This window comes from Myotis lucifugus, unplaced genomic scaffold (assembly GCF_000147115.1).
Source record: "Myotis lucifugus unplaced genomic scaffold, Myoluc2.0 scaffold_220, whole genome shotgun sequence".
Taxonomy (NCBI): Eukaryota; Metazoa; Chordata; class Mammalia; order Chiroptera; family Vespertilionidae; genus Myotis; species Myotis lucifugus.
Window position 1 is genome coordinate 1,780,004 of NW_005871268.1, and position 24,717 is coordinate 1,804,720.

The window sequence follows — 24,717 nt, forward strand, 5'->3', positions numbered from 1 at the left end:
ATGGGTGTGAAGAGAATATGCAGTGTGCTCCTCAAGTCCATGGCATGCAATTGCTCATGTTTTTCTTTGAACTTCCTTCCCCTCCTCCATTCCCAGAAGGGTTTGAAAGTCATGCACCTGTGGGCCCTCTCCCTTTAATGAGGAATCGGTCTTTGTTCACTTCGTGTCCTTGACCATAACGGAGCCTCCATTCCTGGGGTCCTCCTGCCCCGACTCCAGGCCCCAGGCCTGAGCGCCCGGAGAGATGGGCTTCTACAGATGCCAGGTTCCACTCTGGTAGAACCACGTGAACTTTTCCAGGGAGTCAGATACAGTATCTATGGACTATTGCACATCCCTGTGACATCCCTAACTTTCCCCTCAATTGGCCCATTTTACAGCAATTGTTCCTTGGGTTGGGATGCATTAAACCTGGTTAAGAGGCACCCCGCCTCGAGGGTGCTCTAGAAGAGAGGCAGCCAGTCACTGTAGAAGCAGTTTGCCAACCACTCTTTCCATTTTTCCATTAATGCCCACCTCCCATCTCTCCCCTGGGGTGTCTTTGCAAATGGAATCCACACACCCCATATCCTAAACCTATGGACTGACCCAGGTTAAGGAAGGGGGAAAGTATCTGTTTATCAAATCAAAAACAAAGTTTTCTACTTACCACATTTTTTTCTCAATCTGAGAATTTACAAACTAACATTTGGTGAAACAAGAAAACTGGACAATACTTCTGTACTATGCTTGAAATTGGAGGGAAATGCCCAGAGTCGCATCGTATTTACGCTCTCACCCCCTCTTTGCACTGACAGAACCTGTGGTGACCATGACGCATCCTTTTAGGGTGACATTTGTCTGTTTCCTCGCCGGCTTTGCTGTGGGTTCCTCCTGCTTTCTGAGGTTCCCTCCCAGGAGGAATCTTGGGCAAGAAATTGATAATTTTCTGAAAATGAATACTAATTACTGTGGTGCACCAAAATCAGGTTGGAAGCTGCCTGGTGATGTTAAAATATCCTGATTCTAAATAAAAGATTTATTTGTTCTACTAGAATAGGGATGCTGTGCATGGTGAGAAGCACAATAAGTAGTTATGCCCGGAATCAGAGCAGAAGTCATTTTAATCCCTAGTCCACATCCCTGCACCACGCACTCGCTCCCAGACCTCCCCGCGCCCCTAAGGACCACTCTGGAAAGGCTGACACACTTCGGAGATTCAATCCCTGGGAATCCGGCAGCTTCAGGTTGGACTTCCTTCCTGAGAGAACAATGAGCGTGACCTCTGGAGAGCTTTAGGGCAGAGCTGCTTCCTCAGGCCAGGAGCCTCCAGCCTCTGAATGAAGTCATCCCTGAACTAGAGACAATTGAGTCCAATGTGAAGATTTGACATAAAACAAGCTTTTCAGCCAGCTAGGCAGGAGGATTTGGGTTGAAAGCCATGCAATCCCTCCAAGTAGGTCATTTCTAAAACAAAGAAAAAAAAGAATAAAAAACAAAGTTTTCTACTTAACATTTTCCCCCTCAATCTGGGAATCCTGACCTGAGAGGACTGCTAGGGGAAATGCACAGAGAGCTGGGTCTGAGTCCCCCGAATCCTTTACCTTTGACCTACCTCTCCCGACAATGGGCTGGGGACTGCCTCTTCAAATGACTGCTTTAAACATTTTACAATTAGAGGGAACATTCTATTGAACAAAGGGGAAAATTGACCTAAGGACATTGCATGACCTCCCAGGGTTGCACATAAAATGTATGCTTGTGCATAAATTCAGTTCCTATTGTATGAGGATATAAGGTCAATACTTGATACTGGACACTTCCCCACACACCCCAGGCTCCATCCCCCTGGTCCATCGCCACAGCTTCCCAACCCCTTCCTGCATCAGCTGTGAGCTGGGTATTAGGGTTTGTTTTGTTCGAGGAGGCAGATGCAATCCCAAAGGAACTGGCACAGCCCTCCGAAAAGTTAGAGCAGCATGGGTGTGTGAATTAAAAAGGGGAGTTCTCACCCACTCAGTTACCAAGTCTAGGGATGCATCCTGGGCAAGTCCCCTAGAGCTTGAGCCAGACCAGGAAAATGAAAGCACCTCTGACTGAACCCTCAGGCTTGTGGGGAATAAGAGTGAACAACAGAGGTGATGTTCATGATACCAACAGCCACTACCACTCATCTGCGCACCAAGCACGTGGTCTGAGTTTCTCATGTATATTAATCAGCTCATCCGGTCCTCACAAACAACAATTAAGTTGATGCCATTACTTTCCCCTTTTCACAGATGAAGAGACTAGGATTTGACCTGTCCAATGTTACCTAACTTGTAAGGGACAGAACATTCTATTGAACAAAGGGGAACATTGACCCGGAGACATTGCATGACCTCCCAGAGGTGCACGGCTAGTTAGTGAGAACACTTTTCCCACCTCCCTCTCCCTCTTAGTGCCCATCACGGGGCCAACTGAGCTAAAAACTGACATGAAAGCGTGTTACTCCTCTAAAAGAGTCACTCCCCAGGAGCAAGATGCTCCTTCCTCAAATGGGAAGGAAGAAGGGGACCCAGGCAAGCGCACAGTCTTCCTGGTTCTAGAAAACAGTTGGCCTCCGTCTTTTTTCTTGTCCTAGGGGACATGAATGAGCTGATGGAGGTGGTTCGCCACCATGTTCCAGAGGCAAAGCTGGTGGAAAGCATTGGTCAAGAACTGATCTTCCTTCTTCCTAATAAGAATTTCAAGCAGAGGGCATATGCCAGCCTTTTCAGAGAGCTGGAGGAGACACTGGCTGACCTGGGGCTCAGCAGTTTTGGTATTTCTGACACTCCCCTGGAAGAGGTAAGGCAGAGGTTACAGCTGGTTTTGTCAGATACCAAAGACATGCAAAAGTCTCACACTAGAGGGAAGTTTTGTAAAGGCAAAAAGTTATAAGTCCCCACCCAAACATAACATCTATCTTCATTCTTTGGCTTACTTCCTCCTGCCTTTGTCCATATGCACACATGTTTTATGTAATTGTGGTCACTGTGTGCATACCCTTTTGTGTTTATAGAAGACCATGTTTTCAGATAAAGAGTCAGAATGTATTTTCTTCCCATTATGAAGCAGTCCCCAACAAAACTGAGTTTGGCTTAGATTTTTCTGAGAGGGGGAATATCTAAACCAAATCCTCTCTTTTCTCCCCATGACAGATATTTCTGAAGGTCACGGAGGACTCTGATTCAGGACCTCTGTTCGCTGGTACAGTGCTGGAGTTTGTGGCTTTCCCCTCACCATACCCCTCCCCTAAGCTCCCTCTTGAGAATCTAAGGAAAAACTCATGAAACAACAAAGCAGGCAAACACTCCTCCACAGTATTTATCTGGCATCCAAATAACAGGCATTTGGCATTCTTGGTTCCTTTGAAGGACAAAGAAAGAGCAGATGGAGTTAGGTGTGGGTGGGAACGCTGGATGAATCAGCTTCTGTACCTGAGCTTCTCACCCCCTGCCAGGTCTCTGTTCCTGCCAGGTCACTATCCTCCTCTTATCTCCACCAGGCCTCTGATCAGCTCCTGTCTGCATGAGTGATAGCCTGCAGAGTCCTTAGAGATAACGGTGACAGTAAATACAACCCAGATGCCAGCTAAGGTCTCCTGGCCCCTTTGAGACCAAGATATTCTGAACCCTCACTTAGCACCCTGTGGAAATTTGAAACTGTGGGGACCATCATTTCTGTCGATTCTGGGGGTCTCTCTTCTACATTTGTGAGCCTCGGGGCCATCTAGCCCCTTCTGTGATTTCCACCAAAACCCCTAAGCCACACAAAGCATTCATGAGTACAGTAGACTTTACTGTGGAGGGTGGGGGTGGGAGATGGACATGCAGGAGGGGTTACCTGCCACAACACAGGCTACTTTAGATAGAACAAAGAACAATAGGCATTCGCCCACACTGATAAAACCTTCTCCCTGGCTCCTCTGTCCCATTCATTTTCCTCTCTCCTCAGAAGCTGTGTGTCAATTCTCCTTTGCTGCCTTGGGCTCCTGCCACTGGTTACTTCCTTCTATCCAGTGTGTTTTCATGAACAAAAACTGTTTTCTCCCTGTGGGGTTTCTGGGGCCAGCTCTTAAGATAATATGGTTTTCATCTTGCTTCACAAATGATCCCAGAAGTTTATTTATCAGCTATGCTCAGAACTTCCAATGGTCAAATTTTACAGCCCAAATGTGCTCCATGACCCAGGTAGATCTGTGCTAGATTCCAGAACTGGGGTCTTTTATCTGCAGAGAATAATCCTTCTTACTAATTAAAGAATAAATTACACATCGGAAGACTGGCCAGCCTGGGCATAGAATGGAAAGTTCCAAAGAGGTAGTCAAGGATAGAGATTAAGACTGTAGCCTCTAGAATGCAGCAGACCAACACCAAACCTGAGCTTCACAAGTTGCTAATTGAGTGACTTTGGTTAAATACTTAGCCTCTTTGTTCCTCAGTTTCCTCATCTGCAAAATGGGAACAATAATAGTATCAATCTTTGAGTGTTGTTGAGAGAATTAAGTGAGTTAATACATGCCAAGACTTAACACGGTATGCAATTTCTGATTAATATTTGGACACTTTAATCTCAACATTTATAAATCATCTCTTACCTCAAACTTGTGAGCCCCCTACAGTTTAGAAAGCAGTTAACACCCATTGTTTTATTTGATTGTCACTATCATCTCATGAGATGGGTAAGGCAGGGATTAGCCCTACCTGGGAGAAACTGAGCTCACACAGGTTGGATGACTTGCCTAAAGTCACACTGGCTTCTGAGTCTAGTTTTCTAGTTGTAGCTTTCAAATCTAAGACTCCCAAGGCCAAACTCTCACTACCTCCCATTTTTTCAGGTGGCTAAGTGCATTTGTTTTGCATTTACTCAGTTTTAGAGGACATTTTCAGATCTGGTCTAAAAGTCTGAAGGAATCAGTAGCTGTCCATTGGACTCACACATTTCATGGTACCTAGAGGGTCAATGCCACTCCTGAAGGGGTGGCTCACAGCCAGTTACCACCAGAGGGCAGCAGAGCCAGGGACAAACTGGGATTCTAATAATGAACTTTGCTCTGGCTGGGAGAGTGGGCTCAGGCTGGATGGGGGTCAGGGATAGACATGAAGAGAGGCAGCAGGCATCCAGAAGTGGGGGGGGGGCGGCCACAGCAGACATCAAATGTGAGCCCCAATCAGGAGGAAAGAGTCCAGACAACTAGGACTCTGGCGCCCTGTAGTCAATGAGCCTGGAGAAGTCCTTTCCCCTCTGAGTAGCCAGGCCTGTTGCATCGCAGGTGCCGGGGAATGCTGGCTGAAAGGATGACTGAGCTGACCCAGCTCCTCTGCAGCTGCCCTTGTTCTGAGGTATAATAGGTGGGTTAACAAAGCAGCCAGGGACCAACCACAGGTCCTCCAGGCTCTCCCTTTACATTCAACAACATGTCCTGCAAATGAACATTGAACAGTAATGATAAGCTCTAGCTTGAACATAACTGACAACCTACAGTGCTAATAAGCACATTCACATGTGTTAGCCCATTTGATCTTTATAGCAGCGCTGTGAAATGTTCTGTTTCATTTTACAGAACAGAAAACTTGGATTCAGGCAGGTTGAATCACTTAGCCAATGCGTCCAGCAAGAATTAGGATGCAAACCAAGATCTCCTAACTCCTGGTTCATTACTCTTTCCACCACTCCACAGGGGCCTCTAAGAAATCAGAAAGAACCAAGTGACTCTGCCTTTCCCTTTTTTAAGTACACAGGTTATATATGAACATATATTTTTGTTAAACATTTTTCAAATAATATTTTAAAAAAGGCTGAAATCACCCTTCTCACTTCATCCCTCACCCCTTATCCAGCTCTGCCCTGCAGTGGTAACCTGTCAACAGTTTATGGGCAATCTTCCGAAGCTTGGCAGTTGTGTGTGTGTGTGGGGGGGGGGGTGTAGAAAATATCACGTTTCTTTATATATGATGTATGTGCTCTCTAATATAAATATGATCTTATTACACATATCGTCTTCTACTTGGCTATATGTTTTCAACCTCAGTGCACTTAGATCTATTTTGTTTAACTATTATAGAGAATATTTAAGTGATTTCAGCTTATTTTTTCTATAAATGATTTACACTAAACAATAGAATTTATATAAGTTCATTAACCTACCTGGCCTGATATTTTGTTGCTGATTTAAATGAAGGGAAATCTAATAGAATATGAAAATAATAGCATATGAGATCCAGACTTTGTGGGTGCTTTTTCTAATTTATTAATTCACTCTCAGGCAACACTCAGCAGAAAAGAGAAACCGTCAGCCTGCGACACCCCTGTTCGGGTTCTAGCAAGGAGGTCACACAGACTCCCCAGGGCTCCAACAGCTGCTCTGCGGAGCCGGCTCCTCCCACCCAGGGCCAGCCTTCCCGGGAGCCTGCGGAGCAGGGCGGCCGGCGCAACACGGGAGCACGGCTGGTCATCCAGCATGTGCAGGCGCTGCTGGTCAAGCGGTCCACCACTCCGTCCGCAGCCGCAAGGACTTCCTGGCCCAGGTATTGCTGTGGATCTGGGCTGTGCTGGGTGGCTCCTGGCCGGGCCTGTTTGCCCCTCCTGGCCTTTCCTTCCTCTGCCCAGCTTTCTGTGCCCCTGGGCTCAGGCTCAGCAGTGAGTGGCTCTTTAATTCTGTTGCCTTTGTTTCCTCCTTGCCAACCTTTACTTTGATTCTTGGTTAACACTTGACCTCAGTAAGCAGGGAAAATAGAATAATAGTGAATATGTCAATGTTGTTATTTTTACAATATTTTTCATTTATTTTTGCAATGACCCTACATATCAAGGTTATTGTCTTCTTTTTTTCTTTGTATGTTTTTTATTTGAAAAAGAAACTCAGGTTGACCTCTAGCTAAACACTGGCCTACTTCAATGTTTTGTAGTTGTTTTTTTTATTTATTTATTTTATTTTTTTATATTTTATTGATTTTTTACAGAGAGGAAGGGAGAGAGATAGAGAGTTAGAAACATCGATGAGAGAGAAACATCGATCAGCTGCCTCCTGCACATCTCCCACTGGGGATGTGCCCGCAACCCAGGTACATGCCCTTGACCGGAATCAAACCTGGGACCTTTCAGTCCGCAGGCCGACGCTCTATCCACTGAGCCAAACCGGTTTCGGCTGTAGTTGTTTTTTTAAATCCTCACCTGAGGACACGTTTATTGATTTTAGAGAGGGAGGAAGAGGAAGAGAGAGAGAGAGAGAGAGAGAGAGAGAGAGAGAGAGAGAGAGATCAGTTGCTTTCTATACACACCCTGACTGGGAATCAAGCCCATGACCTTTCAATGTGCAGGATGACACTCCAACCAACTGAGCCACCTGGCTGGGGCTACTTCAGTGTTCAGTGTTGGCCTACTTCACCTCTTCAATGGTTATCAGAACATGTCTTGCCTTTGCACTTGCTGCCCATAATGTTCCCCAGAAGCCTGACTTTCCACCAGGGCCAGTTATGAGGCTGCAGATTAAACATTTAAAAGAATGAACATGTGTGTGAGTGCACGCATGTGTAAGTTTGTGTATCTTTTGCACACCACAGCCCACAGCCCATGTTGCCATGTTTATTTCCCCACAGATTGTGCTCCCAGCCACTTTTGTGTTTCTGGCTCTGATGCTTTCCATCATCATCCCTCCTTTTGGTGAATACCCTGCTTTGACCCTTCACCCCTGGATGTATGGGCAGCAGTACACCTTCTTCAGGTGCGTAGACCTGTCCCCAGTGGTCATCATTTGCTCCTATGGGGTGTGGGGCTCCTGGGTCACATGCTGCTTGATGGGGCCCGGGCCTTCCCCCTCCCTGGGACAGTCACCAACATGGCAAGGGTCCTGGGGCTGCCTCTGAAAGGAAATTAAGGAACCTGCCACTTGGAAGGTGATCCCAAGTGGACAACCAGGGCTGCCAGGAGTAAGACAAGAGAAAGTCCAGGTTAGGTGATGGGTGGCAGCTTCATCTTTGTGGGGCACAGATGTGATATGCCATCACTGGGCGTGTTGGGGGAGGCTGCCACCTTCCCAGAAGACCTATAACCACCCAATGCAGCGTTCTGTGCCCTGTGTACAGGCCTGGCATGTAGTAGCCACTCAATAAAACATTTGTTGAGCCGCATGTTGGCTGCTTCGTCCCTCTGTCCCAGTCACGTGCCCATTGAGTAAGCCCCTCTCACATTGTCTAGCATGGACCAGCCCGGCAGTGAGCGGCTTGCAGCACTTGCAGACGTCCTCCTGAACAAGCCAGGCTTTGGCAACCGCTGCCTAAAGGAAGAGTGGCTCCCGTAAGTCCCTGTGCACCCTGCCCTAACACTGACAGCTGCCCTGGGAGACCCAGGTGGTGGCCTATGGAGATGGCAGGGTTGGGACGGGCCCTGTCTCAGTCCTGCTCTGTACACATCACTTTCCCTGCCCAGCACTCACCCGGCTTCTCCTCCAACACCTGCGTGCAAGGTGTTCACTCCCTCTCGGGAAGCCCCTGCTTCATTGGGCAGCTCTTTGTCTTTGCAATTCCCGATATCAAAAGTCCCATCATGCTAAGTTGATTTATGCTTCCACGACCTACTTGAAAGAAATCTGAACAGGGGAAGGAGGGAGGTGGGGACTGCCAGTGGTGTAATGGGACCTAGAATGGCGTTAATTTACATGTGTGGCCACCTTTCCATTACTCCTATGTGTATAGAGAAGGGAGTTTTAGAGGGCAGTTGAAATCCACCAAGAATCCTAACAATTCAATACAATTTTCACTGCTTCTCTCATTCAGCTTTTTTCAGAGCCAGTGATAAGGATCAAACATAGACTAATTTCAAATTCCTCTTTTATTTATTGTCTCTCTACAGCTAGAGTCACCAGAAGAGAAAAAAGAGATAAAACTGCCCAGAAACTAGATCATTTCACCAGCCCCACCCCCAGTCAATAAAAACACACACCCTAGTCTTGACTTTTCTTGAGCAGAAACTAACCTCTGAGAGCATGAGAAGAAAGTGTATAGCTCTGAGGACGAGGAGGAAAGGCTGGGGAGGAGATGGCTGGACATTACTTCTCATTTCTAGGGCTTTCTCTACACTTGGGGGCTGATTGTGAACTATTTTCTTGTCTTCCATGAAGGGAGTACCCCTGTGGCAACTCAACTGCCTGGAAGATCCCCTTTGTGTCCCCGAACGTCACCCACCTGTTCCAGAAGCAGAAATGGACACCAGACCACCCCTCGCCCTCCTGCTGGTGCAGCACCAGGGAGAAGCTCACCATGCTCCCTGAGTGCCCCGAGGGCGCAGGGGGGCTCCCGCCCCCTCAGGTACCTCGACCCTCTGTGGGAAACCAGAGGCCCTGAATCTGCAGGGAGTGGGGGAAACATTGTGCCCCCTGAGTTCCTGGCCAAACAACATTTTATTTTTTAAAATATATTTTTATTGATTTCAGAGAGGAAGGGAGAGGGAGAGAAAAACATCAATGATGAGAAAGAATCATTGATGGGCTGCCTCCTGCACACCCCACACTGGGGATCAAGCCCTCAACCGGGCATGTGCCCTGACTTGGAATTGAGCTGTGACCTCCAGGTTCATAGGTCAATGCTCAACCACTGAGCCAGACCAGCTGGGCCAAACAACATTTTAAACTGATGGAGTGCAGGACCTCATGAGGTTCCCTGGGTCCTCTCAGTGGGGCTACCCCCGGTGTCCTGTCCAGCCACTTGGAGGAAGTCACTGACCAGCTTTGTTTTCCACCACACACTTCCTATGCAATCTAGTAAGAAAATATCTCTAAACATTGAAACATTATGCAAGTCATACATGCTCATGATAGAAAAATTAGAAAATACAGATGAGTCAGAAGAAAACAGAAATCATCCTATCACTTGGAAATAGCCACCGATAACATTTGGTTTTTACCCATTCAACCTGGATTATATTTAAAATGCTGTCTTAAAACCTGCTATTTTCACTTAATAGCATATTATGAACATATGCCCATGTCGATATGCATATACATGAGTGTTTTTAATGCCTGCATGCTTATCCCACTGTTTGGATTTACTTTAATTTATTTAACAAAGCTCTCATTCTTAGACCTGAGTTTTCAACTTTTGTCCCTTATAAACAATGTTGTAGTGTGCATTCAAATGCATATGTATTTGCATGCTTATTAATAATCTTAATTAAAAAGCTTTCCATGTGCTGTCACTAACATGCACACACACACACAGACAAACAGACAATAACCGATGTTTTGCAGGGACATCGACGATCTTGGCTCTGAGCAGCATCCTCTCGTGGGTGTTCTGAACTCCAGAATGTATCACAGTGAGCCTTTCCCAGGGCTTTTAGAGACAGCGGGGTCAGGGAAGTCTCACTTTGTCTTGGGGTGATAATGGTCCTCCCTGCTGACCTGCACCGAGTGGGGCGTTCTGTGGCCATATCTAATGATGTGCCCATGAATGAATGCTTCCCAGAGAGGCCGTGTGGCCTGGTGTTGAGAGCACACGCATTGGTTTGGTTACTTGCCTCTCTGGGCCTTACTTTCCTCCTTTATAAATTGGGGATAACTGTAACTTATTTCATAGCATTTTATGAGAATTCGATGAAATAATGTGGGTAAGGAAACTGTGTTATTTAGAATTACACTCAACGGAATGATGACCACCCCAACCAAACAGCAGATGAAATAAGACACTGTTCCCCTCTCCTGTAAAAGTTCATGCAGGTGGTCCAGAGCTCTCTGTCCCGCTGCTTCTCCATGGTAAACAGGCCTCAGCCTCCTTGGCTAAGACGGCAGGACCCACTTTCCAGACCGCAGAACGAAAGAAGGGATGAATAAAAAGACAGGGAAACTGTGCAAATATGCTATCTTCTAGGAAGATTTCAGGAAGCTACCACACTTGGATGTCATTGGCCAGAATCAAAAGTCAAGGGAGTCTGGGTGGCCTTGCACCCAACCGTCTCTTAGTCTGGCAGATGGCAGAGGGCAGAGCAGGTCATGGGGGACAACTAAATTTTGCCCTAGCATCAATCCCAGGAGCTGGCTTGTGAATGACTCTGTTTATGAGCATCTTGCTTTCTCTCTTTCTTTTTAATTTTTTTACATGCTAAAAGCAGATACTTTTCTATTTCTCAAGCAGTATATTTCCCCTTTGAATCATAACTCAGCCACCCTGCATCACAGGGATCCCTAAAGAGGAGCTGAGGGAGCGTGTCCCAGTCCTCTGTACCCCAAGAGGAAGCTCTACTTCTGCTGGGCTTGCCAAAGGCCTCCGGCTGCTTCTGCTCTAACGCACCAGCATCAGACAGAGTTCTCACACCGAGTCCTGACGAGGGCAGAGGGAAGGCTAGGAGCAGCTATATGGAGATTCCTTTCCTCAGCAAGTCCTAACTTCAAGGCTGCCCGTCCAGCTTATAGAACCTTGTTTTCAGTGGTTGGTGCCTGGTTCCTCGGGGGGAAATGTAACAGGCCTCCACAGCCAATGTCCTGGGAACAGACCATTCTTTGTGCCTATGTTTCCTCATTATCATTCATGTCTCTCTTGAGAGAAAAAAATGTAACATCATGAATCTGCACAGGAGCTACTTTCTCTCTCTCTCTCTCTCTCTCTCTCTCTCTTTCACACACACACACACACACACACACACACACACACATTTATTTACATCCACTCAGTCAAACACACTCTCCCTCTGGAATTAAGCCAGAGGTGTGGGTACAGGCTTGGTTCGAGGTGGTGAATTGTCCTCATCTGGAAAGCCGGATGGTGGATGCTGTCTTCTGCAGGGCCCCATCCTGTTCTCGAATTCTTTCAGTGGCGGTAGGTCCCCAGGTGGACGTGCTCCACCCCTGACTTCTAGAATACACCGAGTTAAAGTTATAGGAGTACTTTATTTACAGAATTTTTAGAAAACAATTTATCATAAAATTTCCAGGCACCAGCAATTGTTCCAGCCTAGATTCCACCCAGAGAGTTTGGCGGTTCCCCAGGATGCCATCCTCAGCTCGAGAAGCAGGGTGATGGGGTGAAAAGAGTGAGGGCTGTGGAGTCAGACAGATATAGGTTCAAATCCTAGGTCAGCCACCTACACATTCTACAACCCGGTGCAAGTTAGCCAACCTTTCTGAACTCACTTTCTCGGTCCATAAGATAAAGTAACAATTCTTCTGTCATGAGGGTTTGGGGATTAAGGGATATAATGTGTGCAGAGCATTTGACACAGTGTCTGTGCACAGAGTTCTGTAGATGCCAGCTCTCCTAGCGTTAGAGAGAGGAACTAGGTAAAGCAAGTGAACTGAAGAAGGAAGTATAATAGGAACAGGGGAAGAGAAGACAGAAAGTGTATAAAAATGAGAAGCATGGTTTTAAAGCCACCAAAATTTTCCCTCTCTACTTTTGGTTGATTCCCTTGACACCCAAGGTTCAGGACTAATGGGAAATTAAACCATTACCTATTCCCAAATTTAAAGTAATATTGCCACCTGGTGGCCAAACTCACACAGTTTTGATGATGGCGCTTCCAGTCCTAAGTGTATTTTGAATGTGATTTATTACATTGTAAGGTCCTGTTTGAATTCTTTCACTCATGTCACAATTTACTGTTTCAACTATATGCCGGGTACTGTTCTGAGTGCGGGGGGCTCAACAGCTAGCATAACTTTTGATGAAGAACAAGCAGTTTCACAAGCTGTAAAGCCTCACATTCCAAAGTAACTAACAGGAATGTCCTGCTGTCTCAGAGAATGCAGCGCAGCACAGAAATTCTACAAGACCTCACAGACAGGAACATCTCCGACTTCTTAGTAAAGACGTATCCTGCCCTTATCCGAACCAGGTAAGAAGAGACCCTTGTTATGCTTTTCATCCTGGCTCCCTGTCCAAACTATTAACTAAAAACAGAAGACCATTTTCTCACATGATTTATCAACAATCAGGGCAGCGGAATTTTTCTTCTTTTTCCTACGCTAACAGAAAGAGCAGTCGAGAATATACAAGTAAAATGCAGCTTAAGTTTAATTGTGTCTGTTTTGTTTGTTTTGTTTGGACTAAGCAGTCTCACTGGGTAACCCATATACTACTAAAATTAAAATTAAAAATGTAGGATTTATCTAATAATGCAGCCTCAGATTTTCACTCGTTAAGAAAGAGACAAAGTTTGGAGGGAGGAGCAAGAGTAAAGGAGGGAAAGGTAGAGGAAAAAGAAACAAGACAGAAAAGTAAGAAGCAAACAGCAGAAAGGACAAGATTAGACCAAGATAAGATCGAGGCAGTGGGCACAGTATGTGAGTGAGCCCCCAGGCCAGCCAGGTCCCCAGCACCTGTCACACTCTCGCTGTAAATTAACGCCGGTCGCGCTGCCGTTTGATACGCCAGTGAACTCTTATCTGTGTCTACTTCTCCCAGCTCTGCCGCTGTTATCAAGCCTCAACTGGGGACGGGCTGGCTTCAGCCAACCCTATGGGAGCTTGACAAGCGTGTGCTACCCAGATGGCATCATGGGAACCCTGATCCAGGCCCAGGTGCTCTGGGGCTTTAAAATAAAACATACTGTCTAATTTTAGTAGTACTTTCAGTTGCCTCCCCTACCAGAGCCATGCTCAAAGAATAAATGGACTCAATTAACCAGAACACACTGCAGATGGTGGAAGCAGCTGCCAGAAGGCAGGGCCGAGCCAGCAGTCAGCAAAATAAAGAATGCCAGCCACACCCAAAAATAAAAGCAGATACTGGGATAAACAACAAGCATCCCAAACTTTGTTCTCAGCAGCCAGTTTGCATGATGGAACTTTGGATTTTGTGTTTGATGTCAATGATAGTTTGTGAGCCTGACCTATGAGGTCTACCGATGGCATCTTGTCATTTTACCCCGGATTGGCTGGAAGTCAGTCTCTGAAGTCTGGGCTTGGAGTGAGTCAGAACTTCCCCCACGTGTGCAGGTGATTATTAGAGCCTTATTCGTGCAGGTGGAAGAGGGTGGGCTGCAGCCTCCACTCACACCGGCATGATAGTTGCCATTTGTCAGATGGTCTGACAAATAACCTGACAACAGGGCGTCCCAGGAAGCCCAGCATGTGGGATGGGACTTGAGGAGCCAGCAGTGGAAAGCATCAGTCCTTTTCCTGCATGCGTATCAGCTCAGCCCCTAGGCTGCGAGGTTTCCATGTTGCTTGGATATCAGGAGATGCAAAAATGCCCCTGAAGACTGAGACACCCCATGAGCGGAAGGAATTTAACACGGCTGGGCCAGTGGGATTCATTGTATGATTTGTTTTCACTTTCAGCTTAAAGAGCAAATTCTGGGTCAACGAACAGAGGTAAGAAACTATTTTTATAAGAAATTAAAATCTGAAATTGATCTATTTAAAATGCACATTTTGAAAGCCACACCTCAAAGCCAGGTAGATGGAATGTTCTGTGCGTGCTCAGAAAGTCACAGGACCTGCCCTGAAGGACATGCGGCTAGACACACCCTGGACCCCGAAGGTGCCCAGTCGTAGATCTCCATGAAGGACATGGACGGGAAGTGATATTCCCTGAAGAGTTGTCCCAGAGCATTTTCACTCAGTGGAGGCTCTAAAAGTTCAAGCACAGAATCGTTTGCAATACTAATGAGAGGCCATGTGACCTGAGCCCTGGCACTCTGTGGCCCATTCATTCCTTGTAAGCCTTAGGGAATCTGGCCCAGTCCCAGGTAACTCATTCCTGAGGCATCCTGGAGACTGGAGTCATTCCAGAGGTTTGGAGAATCCTCCAGGGACATTCTAGGATTGAGCTAGCCTCCCCGTCTCCCTAAGGAATTGGCCTGTAGAATAAAGGCAGAGCTGATGTTGACTTGGTTCTAGAACAGAAGTGGGGAACATCCAGCCCTCGGGCCATATAAGGCCTTCGAAATCATTTGGTCTGGCCCTGCCAAGGCATTAGTGGTGAGTTAATTAAATGTTTGACCAAATATAACAGGCTAATTTTTAAGTTAATAATGTTGTATGGCCTGGGAATGATGTTATAAATAGCCAATGGCCCTTGGTAGAAAAAGATTTCCCACCCCTGTTTTAGACCATAAAAGTGTCATCCTGCTTTTAGAATTGCTCCCTAGAGGGAAGGATACATCCTCAGCTGAAGTAGAAAGTTGGGGGCATGGGCGGATCGCAATTTGAGTCCCTGAGAAATAAAGTTCAGCAAATTAATTTTGTTTTGTAGAGGAGTTTGGCTTTTATCCTACCATTGAAAGGTTTTATCCGGAGCATGGCACTCCCAGATGTGTTCAGAGCAGTGTGGAAGATGGGGAGAGACCTAAGGCTAGGATCTCATTAAGGAGCTAGAGCTTGAGTCAAGGCAAAAGACGGTGAGGGGCTGCCTGAGGGAGGGGCAGTGTTGAGAGGCATGGAGAGCTGGGCCCAGCAGGCCTGGTCCTGATTAGATTAAGGAGAGTCCAGTGCTGGGGAAGTGCCTGTAAAGTACAGACAGATGTGATACAGGAGAGGAATTGTTGTTGGGATGATGGCAAGTCAGGGAAAACTTCAGAGAGAAGATGACATGTGACAGAGGAGCTGCAGTTGGTCTGATGTTCAAGAACAAGAAAGGCAGCCCTGGGAAGCCCACAGCCCTGCAGAGGCAACCAGGACCATTGGCAGCTCTGCGAGTGATTGGATTGGACGTGGCCGGGATATGCCACTCAAGGCAAGGCATGAGGAGGGGTTGGAGAGGTCAGAGAGACCGAGCTCTGAGGGATCGGGGCTGGGGGCAACGAGGAAGCATTCAAAGTTGTAAAGTGGAGCCATGTTGCTCACTAGTGCAGACAACGCCTCCCAAAGCACACATTTCCCTACAGAAACTGAGAGCTACTGGCAAGCATGAAGCACCACAGACGTGGGTCATGGCACTGATCTGAGGACTTCTTGTTCCCTTGTCAGGTACGGAGGAATTTCCATCGGAGGAAAGCTGCCGGCTCTCCCCATCACTGGGGAGGCGCTTGTTGGATTTTTAAGTGACCTTGGCCAGATGATGAATGTGAGCGGGGTACGTAAACGGGCTGCAGGTTTGGGTAGGACTTTCAACGCGCCAGTCATTATGAAACAGAAAATCTCATGAATACTAAGAGTGAAAATAAAAAACCTCTTTCTTGTTAATTATGGTTTTCTAGGGTCCGGTCACCAGAGAGGCCGCTAAAGAAATGTCTGTTTTCCTTAGACATCTAGAAACTGAAGACAACATTAAGGTATTGGCCCTGGGTCACCTGCCCCAGAGCTAAAAATCCACATGAGCTGGTGACTTTATTTTTATTTTCCCAAATAATTAAATTCCACCGAGTCTCCACTTGAAAACTAGCATGGAATGTCTTCCAGCTGCCAAAGCCTTCCTCCTCCTCACATTCCTTTCCCTGCGGCTCATTTTTTTTTCTTTAAACAGCTGTTGTTAGCGCAGGGCCGCTGGGGTCATGCCAGCACAGCCTAAGGAAGCCCGTCTCCGCCCTCCAGGTGTGGTTCAACAACAAGGGCTGGCACGCCCTGGTCAGCTTTCTCAACGTGGCCCACAACGCCATCCTGCGAGCCGGCCTGCACCCGGACAGGGACCCCGAGGAGTATGGCATCACCGTCCTAAGCCAGCCCCTGAACCTGACCAAGGAGCAGCTCTCTGAGATCACAGTGTAAGCCCAGCCGCACAGGCCCAGCTGCACAACTTTCTTGTCACCCTCTCCTCTCTTGGGAGACCCGAGAGGATTTTCACTATCCGGTGCTGTGGGCTGGAGGGCAAGGCTGGTCAATGGGCAAACGTGAACGTAAGACTTTCAGCGCTTGTGTGCCAGACTGCCTGGCCATTCTTCCTCCTCGTCCTCACTAGGAAAGTAAGCATAGATTTGGTTCTGTTCCCTTTGGGCTCTTGGTAAGAAATTACTGCTGGAGCTTACACAAATATCCTCCTCTGCAGAATGTGAAATGACTGCCGGGAACGGGGAAAGTTCAGTAAATCTTTCGTCTCCCCAACAGGAATTAGCTCAGATTTTGGTAATTTCTCTCAGACAACCAGGCTGTGGAGATGTCGACAGATCCTTGCCTCCCTCGAGCTTAGGCTCTTCCCGCACAGCTTCAGGCAACGAAAACATCAATCTTGTGCAATCTGCAGCATGCTTGTAGCCTGTGTGAGTGCATGCTTGTGGTAAGCGGTAGGGTCCTCATTTTCCTACCCCAGGACACTCTGAGAGCCCTCATCACTGGGCCCTCCACGTGCCCAGGGTCACTGGCTAAAAGTTGGCCCTGGAACCTTGGGACCTTCCTCTGGACACCCTCCAGGCCCTGGACTGAGGAAGAATCGCCTGCCTTGTGTTTATTCTTACTCCGCCTTGCCAAGTCTCTTGAATATGAAATATGAAATAGGAGTCTTTGTGATTATAAAATAGTGTATGTTCATTAAGTAAAGTTTAAAGAATAGAGTCTTAAGAACTTATTATCTGTAACCTTACACAGGTTAGGGTATTTCCTCTAAACGTTTTTGCACGTTTCCCTTTCAGTCATTTGCTCTACTTTTACTATGTGTGTGGATCATGCTATTTCCAGTTTTATAAGGACGCTGACTGGCACAGACGGTGCTTTGTGGGAATTAGTGAATGTGCTCCTTTCTCTCAGTGGGCACTGTTCCATGCAAAGGGTCATGGCTTGCATGTGAAGTTCAGGTCGGATTTCAGCCCACACTTGCCCTCTTGGCCAGATGCCTTCCACTTGGCCCAGGAAAGGATGACTAGAGCCCCGTCCTGTATAATCGGCCTGTTCCCTGCTTCCTTGAACTTATGTTATGAGCATTTCTCCATGCTATGATGTGTTTCATGTTCTCACAGGACAATTTGCCTCCTTTAAGAAAAGGAATAAATTTCACAGATCATATGACTGTCTACTAGAAAATTCAAGAGAAGCTATAGAACTGATAAGAGCATTGTGATATATGACAATATAAAAATCCATTTCTAGCCAAAACCGGTTTGGCTCAGTGGATAGAGCGTCGGCCTGCGGACTGAAAGGTCCCAGGTTCGATTCCGGTCAAGGGCATGTACCTGGGTTGCGGGCACATCCCCAGTAGGAGATGTGCAGGAGGCAGCTGGTCGATGTTTCTCTCTCATTGATGTTTCTAACTCTCTATCTCTCTCCCTTCCTCTCTGTAAAAAATCAATAAAATATATTTTTTAAAAAATTCATTTCTATAACCATCAGTAAATACTTTGAAAGTTTATCTAGACTTTCATATGAAAATGGAACAATATTCAACATCAACATAGAACAGAAAACCCTCAAATATCCACTTGACTTCGTTTCAGACAATTGAATGAAATGACAATCGTCAGGCTGGGAAGGGGGTTTTGGAGGCTGTTCTCTGGGACTGGCTGAGCCTGCCCAGAGCCTGACTTTGTTTTTTCTCTGGCAGCTGCTCCTCCTCCTTCACCTCTCTCTCCCGGTGTCTCTTGTCCTGCTGCAGGCTGACCACCGCTGTGGATGCTGTGGTTGCTATCTGCGTTATTTTTGCCATGTCCTTCGTCCCAGCCAGCTTTGTCCTTTACTTGATCCAGGAGAGAGTGAACAAAGCCAAGCACCTCCAGTTTGTCAGTGGAGTGAGCCCCACCACTTACTGGCTGACCAACTTCCTCTGGGACATCGTAAGTGTCAGGTCACGGTGCCTCTCTCACCTCCATTGGCCTGAGGGGTGGGCACTTGTGTCTGCTCTGACTGAGGGGCGCAGTAGGGTGGGGCTCTCCCACTGCCCGGACTGCTGTGCCAAGGGCCTTGTGTGTCTGCTGTCTGTTGACATCTTCTTAGAAAGGCACAGAACTAGGAACAGCAAGCTAAGGACGAATGTAGGGCCCAGCTTAACAACTGCTGGGTGGAGGCTCTGCGTGCCCTGCCTCAAGGGGCCTTCTGACCCATCCAGTAATTACTGCACTCAGTGAGGCTGGCCTTCCTGAGAATGTCTGGCTGAAGAAGTAATACCAAGCAGACCTTCACTCCACATCCTCTTCTTAAATCCTGCCCCACCCCAAAGGGGTAAGGATGGAATTCCTCCTAGGGCAGAGTCACCAGATAAATATAGGACACCCAGTTAAATTTGAATTTCAGATAAACAATTAATTTTTAGGGTAAGTATGTTTCACCCCCAAATATTGCATGGGACATAGTTACACTAAAAAATGTATTTGTTGTTTTCCTGAAATTCAAATTTAACTAGGCATCCTATATTTTTATTTGCTAAACCCGGCATCCTATCCATTGGCCTTATTTTGATTTCCCAAAGCAGCCAGACCTTCACTATATCAGTTTAGGCACCAAGTTAGGGAAAATGAAGAAAAGTTTTTTAGCAAATCAGCAGCAGACTAGCACCCTTCTCACCCCAGTATTGGAGGAGGCAGGGAGGGGTCAGCATGGGGGGCTTCATGACAGACCACAGGGTCAACGTTAATTGGCAGCAAATACTAGTTATAATATAGTAGAGATGATTGTGACACCAACTCCAGGTATTCTGGGTGTCTTGGGTAATGAGATCCTTTGTTTTTCTCAACATTCTAAGACTAACGTGATCCCCACTTCATGTGATGATAAGGTACATCATGATGGAAACCGACTCAAACGGCCTTCTCCACTGCGGCCTGTAGTCAGGATTCCTAGAGACATATTTATTTTACTCGACTTGTTAAGCGGGCTGTCACTTAACAATACAAAACCAGAAGTTATTAATAGCACCTACATTCTTCCCTCTGTTTTCTGTCTGCATGAAAAAACACGCATGAATACATGGAGAGGAGGTCAGATTCTACAAGCCCCGCTGTGGACAAAAACATCACTCACAGGCCCCACATTGGCCTCGTACTTTGAACATGAAAAGAGCTAGGTACACCTGCACTGAAAAGTTACTAACTTGCCAGTTTTTTCACTCTGCTTTTTTTTAAAAGACAAAGAACAGCCTAGCTGGTGTGGCTCAATGGTTGAGCACTGACCCAGGAACCAAGAGGTCACCAGTGCAATTCCCTGTCAGAGAACAAGCCCGGATTGTGGGCTTGATCTCTAGTAGGGGATGTGCAGGAGGCAGGTGACCAATGTTTCTATTTCTCCTTTATTCTCTTTCTCTAACATCAATAAAAACATATTTATAAAAAATAAAAGACGAGGAACAGAATTTATACTTGGAGCTGACCGTGCATGTACCTGTACAGAGATGTCTGAACCCAAGGAGAGATAGACTATGGACTAGAATCGGGATTGGCCCGATGTTTCCTCATGGTCAGATTCAGGTCACAGCAGCAGCATCACAAGGGATGCTCTGTCTTCTCACTGCCTCCTATCAAGTGGCTGCTGCTCTCAATTTGCCCTACTACCGACAGTGGTCCCTTGATGAAGATGGTGTCTGACGAGCTCCTCACTGTAAAGTTAATCTTTTTCTTTTTATAATTAGCAAGAATTTTGGGAAGAGGTACTTTAAAGCTGTGTAAATATCCTATTTGTTATCAAACTTCCCATTCATTCATTTATTTCAGTGGTTCTCAACCTTCTGGCCCTTTAAATATAGTTCCTCATGTTGTGACCCCACCATAAAATTATTTTCGTTGCTACTTCATAACTGTAATGTTGCTACTGTTATGAATCGTAATGTAAATATCTGACATGCAGGATGGTCTTAGGCGACCCCTGTGAAAGGGTTGCTCGACGGCCAAAGGGGTCGCGACCCACAGGTTGAGAACCGCTGATTTATTTACTTATAATTATATGGAGTCATCTTCCTGTGTCAGTCCATGGGTTATAATTGGATACCACTATTATTTACCCTAATGCTCAAATTATCCCCAGTTTGACCAGTGGGAGCCTGATGGAGCTGCCTCCTTTGACTTTGTCCCCATTGTCTTTGAGCAACTCCATGCTCTCTGGCACTGCAAGGTGTTCCAGGTCTGTCCTCCACTTCGCCCCAGCCCTACTTGGCATCAACTGTGTCCCCAGGGAACCCTGGTTCCTTTCCATGGAAAACAGCTCTCAAAATCAAGATCTTGGCGCTAGGTAGGTTCTGTGCTATTGGGGTCTCAATGGTCCCAGGATTTTTTTTTCATCTCTCCATCTCAGTGGGGAGAACTAGGGGAGATATGTAAGCATATACATAGATAAAAACCATTTGCATCTCTATTTACCTACTTATACACCAAACACTGAGGGCTCACTAAAACCTCTATTCAAACCACACCATTGGCTCACTAAGGCTTTCCACTTTCCATATTTATAACTCTCTTCCTCAAGAGTGAGACACCAGGTTCTGTCACCTCCAACTCATTAACCTACCTGAGCAATACACCTGCATGTAATAAGTCCCCATCTCTGCCTCCATCCCCTCTCCTGTATGGACACCCTCCTCTTTCTGCTCCAGCTGACCCCACGTGGAGTTCCTCCTCATTCTGCTCTGGCTCTAATACCCCACACCAGGTCAACACCCTCCTCGCCCCACTGGGGCTCACACACCCTGTGAGACACCCTTCTCACCCTTCTCAGGTTCTCATCCTGTTCAGACTCCACCCCTGACCCCACCGTGGCTGCCCAACTTTCCCTATCTATTCTACTGGCTTTAGGACTGAATTGTGCAGGAAGGGAAGAGAAGGGAGAAAGTGATAAAAAGGTATCATTTATTTGAGCTTCATGAGGTCAAGGACTATATCTTAAGTATTTTTTATGAATTCTGGAGACATACTTAGAAAGTAGAATCGATAGGACTTCATACCAATTAGAAAGAGAGAATGAGAAATCAGGTAGAATTTTGTAAAAGATGCAGACTAAAGGTCCCCCGCACAGGGCGGTGGGGTGGGGTAGGAGGACTAGAAACAGTTTAACATATACTAACCAAGAGCTGTTTAGACCAATAGAATCAGAATCCCAGACCATATATGCTAGACAAGCTGCCCGGCCCACGGCCCTCGTTTGACAGTCAGGAAACAGAGGTCCAGAGAGGTAAAGTGCCTTGCTCTCCTCTTCTCTCTCCAAGATGAATTATGCTGTGAGTGCGGCACTGGTGGTGGGCATCTTTGTCGGGTTTCAGAAGAAAGCCTACACTTCTCCGAACAATCTTCCTGCCCTTGTTGCACTGCTCATGCTGTACGGGTGAGTTGTTCAGACCATTAGCTAATGCTCTCCAAAGGGAAGCTGGGGGGAGGGGAGGCATGATCTCCAAGCAGAACACGGGGTTTCTGGTGGCAAGGTTAGCTTCTGGCCCCCAGCAGACGCTTCGGCCTGGCCTCTGTGTCTGACTCCATACGTGGAGGTGCTCCTGAGGCTCGGTCTACTCACGCTCGGTCTACTCACCCCACATGGCCTGAATCTTCTCCCATTCAAACGGTGGCCTAACCAAAATCTGGGACTCAGTCACTCCCCTGTTTTTCACCCAGCTGTGATTCTGATTATTCATCGAAAGCCAATCTGAACATCCCAGTGTCTCCATCTGTACCGGCCAAGGGTTATGTACACACAGTAGAAGACTCCGGCTGAAAAGCTGTTCCTGAGTCAGGGCCAGAGGATGTCACAGAGATGAAATTCAGTGGAATTAGAGCAAACTGTGCAGCTTTATCTCTGGGCCTACCACTTACTACATGTGTACTGTGGACAAGTAATACACCTCAGCAAGGCCTCAGTTTTCTTATCTATAAGATGGAGATAATGATACCTGGCCCTTTCCATGTGGGCCAATAGAGTCTTGCTATTATAATAGCAATGGTTTCCATTTATCTCTATTGAAAAAGAATTCGGGAACTAGCATGACTGGCACATCAGCTCCAGTGAACTGTGAAAATGAGCCTGTTGGGGTCTCAGCTCAGCTTTGCTGATCAGACTCGCATGAGAAGCATTGTGGGAAGACAGTGCTCCGTGCATTGTACAAGGCTTTATAATTTATGTACATCCACAGTTACCATCTCCTTTGTTCCTCACAAAATCCCCTTGAGATGGCCAGGGAAGGCGTTGTTACCTCAAGTCAAAGATGAGGAACAAAGACCAAGGGGTGGAGTATCTCTGGTCTTCCTGGGACGCTCACCAGTTCAAACATATCACCTCCTGCGTGAGGGGAATGCATATGCCTGGGGTACAGCAGATGGAGTGGAAACGGGCACTCCGTCCTGCTGAGTTGTGTTGTTTCACACAGATGGGCAGTCATCCCCATGATGTACCCAGCATCCTTCCTGTTCGATGTGCCCAGCACAGCCTATGTGGCCTTGTCTTGTGCTAATCTGTTCATCGGCATCAACAGCAGTGCCATCACCTTCATCTTGGAATTATTTGAGAATAACCCGGTGAGCACGACTTTCTTGGCTTCCTTGTTTGATGACTGGGATACTAGAGGACAGAATGTGACGGTCAAGCAGAGCCATGGCAGGCACTGTGTCTGGACAAGTCAGTGCATAAATGAATGTTGCTTCTTTTTCTTCCTTCCTTCCTTCCTTCCTTCCTTCCTTCCTTCCTTCCTTCCTTCCTTCTTTTCTTCTTTAAGCTCCTTATTCATGTGTGTGCTCTGGTGTCATGGTTTTCTGAGCTCATTCTCAAGCTATAAATGACCTTTCATGATCCTTCTTACTCCTTTAAGAAGGTTTTCTTGAGGACTTTGGTGTTAAGATTTACACACACATAGCATTCATGTGATTTCAACATTTAAAAGGTGTGAAAAGGCACACAATGAAATGTCTCCTTCCTACTCCTGTTTTGCAATCACCTGGTTCCCTTCTCCAGAGGCAACCTTTCATTGGAGTTTCTTTCATATGTGTTCTGGAGACATATAAGCCAATACATATATAGTCTTTCTCCACTTCCTTATGCAAATTTTAACAGGAATATATACTATTTTACATGAAAATTAATCCTGAGGATAAGGGTTAGGAATTTATGGCGCTGAATGAGTCGTTTATGGCCTGAAAAGTCCAGTTATCCTATCCACAACCCCCCAGACTTCTCTTCACCCAGAAAGAGCTGGCCAGACTGGATCCTAAACACAATGGTAGCAGCTGCAGGGCTGTCTTTTCTCCACACTCCTGCTCCCAGCCTGCTGTGTCTGAGCCCTGGCCATGGCTGTCCTGGGAACATCTCCAAGGACTGGTGGTCTCACCCATGTGTCTGTGTCCCCAGTGGCCTGTTTAGCCACTCATTTCCTTCCCTCATTAGGTCTTTGCAGTTCAGAGGTTGGGCACTAGTGCATCTATTCTGCTGTCCTGCAGCTCCCGGCCCCTGGCCCCTGGCCCCACTCCTGCTTCTGGGCCCTTGGGAGGACCCAAGGCAAATCTGCACGAACCACCCAGCTCCTGGCTTCCTGACAGCCACTCTTTCCCAAACCCTGTCAGGCTTTCTGTGGCCACTAAGCAAGGAACAACCCCCCACCCTCACCCCACTTCTATCCCATGACTGATAAAAAAAATATACCATGTTACAGTCAGACCCCAAAAAGGAGGGGGATGGGAACACAGACCCACTCTAGACCTCCTCCCCCCAACCCCCTCTTCCTGCCAGAGCACCCTGGCACGCTGAAAAGGCTGCTCTTCAGAGCTGTTTTTGTCACAGGCTCACAGCCCACTAAGTCTTAAGAGAGAGTGTTACTTCAGAATAATTAAATGGTAAGCTTAAAGCCATTCAGAACATTCTCCCTCCCTCCTGCCGGCTGCACTCATTTAGCCAACCTTTTTTGAGTTCACCCTCCTCCCCTGCATAAAAGTTGGTTGCTGTCACATAAATCATCAGACAGA

General features: G+C 46.8%; 1 protein-coding gene across 1 annotated transcript in view; it reads left to right on the forward strand.

The window, feature by feature from the left end:
• Positions 1-24,717, forward strand: part of ABCA4 (ATP binding cassette subfamily A member 4) — a 127,540-nt gene that overhangs the window by 84,065 nt on the left and 18,758 nt on the right. Inside the window, 15 exon segments of the mRNA XM_006098098.3 lie at positions 2,603-2,808; positions 3,162-3,210; positions 6,269-6,487; positions 6,490-6,530; positions 7,602-7,726; positions 8,200-8,298; positions 9,122-9,308; positions 12,731-12,825; positions 14,273-14,305; positions 15,902-16,007; positions 16,132-16,206; positions 16,466-16,635; positions 18,453-18,630; positions 21,984-22,099; positions 23,133-23,280. Coding sequence (XP_006098160.1) covers positions 2,603-2,808; positions 3,162-3,210; positions 6,269-6,487; positions 6,490-6,530; positions 7,602-7,726; positions 8,200-8,298; positions 9,122-9,308; positions 12,731-12,825; positions 14,273-14,305; positions 15,902-16,007; positions 16,132-16,206; positions 16,466-16,635; positions 18,453-18,630; positions 21,984-22,099; positions 23,133-23,280 — 1,847 coding nt within the window.